Source organism: Oncorhynchus mykiss, chromosome 2 (genome assembly GCF_013265735.2).
Source record: "Oncorhynchus mykiss isolate Arlee chromosome 2, USDA_OmykA_1.1, whole genome shotgun sequence".
NCBI classification, from domain to species: domain Eukaryota; kingdom Metazoa; phylum Chordata; class Actinopteri; order Salmoniformes; family Salmonidae; genus Oncorhynchus; species Oncorhynchus mykiss.
The window spans coordinates 750,001-752,500 of NC_048566.1; the positions used below are offsets into that span (position 1 = coordinate 750,001).

Genomic DNA, 2,500 nt, shown 5'->3' on the forward strand with positions numbered 1-2,500 from the left:
AGCTAGCGTCTGAAACCTGGTGTTGTCTGTAGCTAGTGTCTGAAACCTGGTGTTGCCTGCAGCTAGCGTCTGAAACCTGGTGTTGCCTGTAGCTAGCGTCTGAAACCTGGTGTTGCCTGTAGCTAGCGTCTGAAACCTGGTGTTGCCTGTAGCTAGCGTCTGAAACCTGGTGTTGCCTGTAGCTAGCGTCTGAAACCTGGTGTTGCCTGTAGCTAGCGTCTGAAACCCGGTGTTGCCTGCAGCTAGCGTCTGAAACCTGGTGTTGTCTGCAGCTAGCGTCTGAAACCTGGTGTTGTCTGCAGCTAGCGTCTGAAACCTGGTGTTGCCTGCAGCTAGCGTCTGAAACCTGGTGTTGCCTGTAGCTAGCGTCTGAAACCTGGTGTCGCCTGTAGCTAGCGTCTGAAACCTGGTGTTGCCTGTAGCTAGCGTCTGAAACCTGGTGTTGTCTGTAGCTAGCGTCTGAAACCTGGTGTTGCCTGTAGCTAGCGTCTGAAACCTGGTGTTGCCTGCAGCTAGCGTCTGAAACCTGGTGTTGCCTGTAGCTAGCGTCTGAAACCTGGTGTAGCCTGTAGCTAGCGTCTGAAACCTGGTGTTGCCTGTAGCTAGCGACTGAAACCTGGTGTCGCCTGTAGCTAGCGTCCTGAAGTGGTTGAGGTGAGCAGGACTGAGCCCCAAATTGCACCCTATTCCCTACAGAGGGGCTCAAGTCAAAAGTAGTGTACCATAAAGGGAATAGGGAGACACATTTGAGACACGGGCAAGGATTGGAGTCCAGGAAGTTGAACGGCCCATCAATGGATGGCAGATATCAAGCCTAGCAGCAGTGACTCGGATACAGCTGGATTTGTTTTTGGGGGGATGATATGATTTCTGAAGGAAACGTGCCCATATCATCACACGGGAAACAAACATTTTTAGGGTTGTGGCTCCCTCAGTAGGAAGCCGTTTTGGGTGACTGATCGGTTTCCATAAATAGAGCATATCTGTGACCGATTCCACATTTCTGCTTCTGTCAAAAGACATTGTTGATAATGTGTAATGAAGGACAGAAGCCGTATTTAATATGTGATAGTGGTATTCACAGTCTACTGAGGTAAAAGATGCACAACAACAACAACAACAACAACAACACATGAAGAAGTACACTGGGTTTTCCTTAGAAAACGATAATCCATTAACAGTAGAGATGCTTACATTCCTGGGGTCTCATCTCAGTCACTTCAGCCAGCCACATCTTCCATGTCTGGCAGTCGCATGGTTCATGGGCTTCTCCCTGGCACTCCCTGGAGACAGACAGACAGAAAGACGGATGAGTTCACCCTCCAGACACATCATACTGTCTATTTATGTTCTGTCTGAGAAACACATCCTATGCATTACTCAAGACTACCACAGACATGAAAGGAGTAGACAATAGAATGCAGTATCAAACATCTCTGTGTTCTAACAATATTGTAAGAGATGTCTTACTGCTCATACCACTCATCTAATCTAATGACTAGACAGGATAGAGTGCAGAATCAAACATCTCTGTGTTCTAACAATATTGTAAGAGATGTCTTACTGCTCATACCACTCATCTAATCTAATGACTAGACAGGATAGAATGCAGAATCAAACATCTCTGTGTTCTAACAAGACTGTAAGAGATGTCTTACTGCTCATACCACTCATCTAATCTAATGACTAGACAGGATAGAATGCAGAATTAAACATCTCTGGGTTCTAACAAGACTGTAAGACACTTATAGAATCTCTGCCAAGGCTCATTGAAAGTGTTCTGGAGGCTGGTGGTGGCCCAACGGCCAATTAAAACACGTTAAGTTGGTGTTTCCTTTATTTCGGCAGTTACCTGAATATATATTTTTATAACGCTATGAACAGGCCCCAATTAACATCAACGTGGCGGTAGTGGTGTAATCTAATGAGCAATATTAGTTACTATCAAAGATTATGATAACTAACCCTTTCGTCCGTGGTGTTATTAGCTACTATGCTAGCTAGCAGGCTAGATAAACATGTTGCTCGGATATCTGATAGGACAGGGCTCTCTCCCAACCCTGGTCCTGGAGTGATACCCTCCTGTAGGTTTTCAATCCAACCCCAGTCTTAACTTTCCTGATTCAGCTTTATCCTGGACTATCAGACAACCATCTTATTACATTTGCAACAAAATATTTCGCTTAGACCCCAACCAAGGACTATCAAAAGCCACAATATAAATTCTCAGACAACCCAAAGATTGTCTTGAGAATTCCTAGATGCCCTTCCAGACTCCCCCCACCCACCCAAGGATGTCGGAGTACAAAAATCAGATAACCACCTAACCGAGGATCTAAAGTTAACCTCGCAAAGAAACTAACTGCCTGGTACGCAGAAAATACCCGAGTCCTGAAGCAAGCTTCTAGAAAATTGGAACGGAAAATGGCGCTCCACCAAACAGGAAGTCTTCCGACTAGCTTGGAAAGACAGTACCGTGCAATATGGAAAAGACCTCACT

General features: G+C 45.6%; 1 protein-coding gene across 2 annotated transcripts in view; it reads right to left on the reverse strand.

Moving 5' to 3' along the window:
• Nucleotides 1-2,500, reverse strand: part of LOC110516483 (ankyrin repeat and IBR domain-containing protein 1) — a 63,218-nt gene that overhangs the window by 22,347 nt on the left and 38,371 nt on the right. For both annotated transcript variants that reach the window (XR_005034562.1, XM_036934898.1), the window contains exon 10: nt 1,195-1,283. Coding sequence is in view for 1 of the 2 variants with exons in the window: in XM_036934898.1 (XP_036790793.1) it covers nt 1,195-1,283 (89 nt within the window). In the remaining variant the exon portion in view is untranslated. The remainder of the gene's footprint in view (nt 1-1,194; nt 1,284-2,500) is intronic.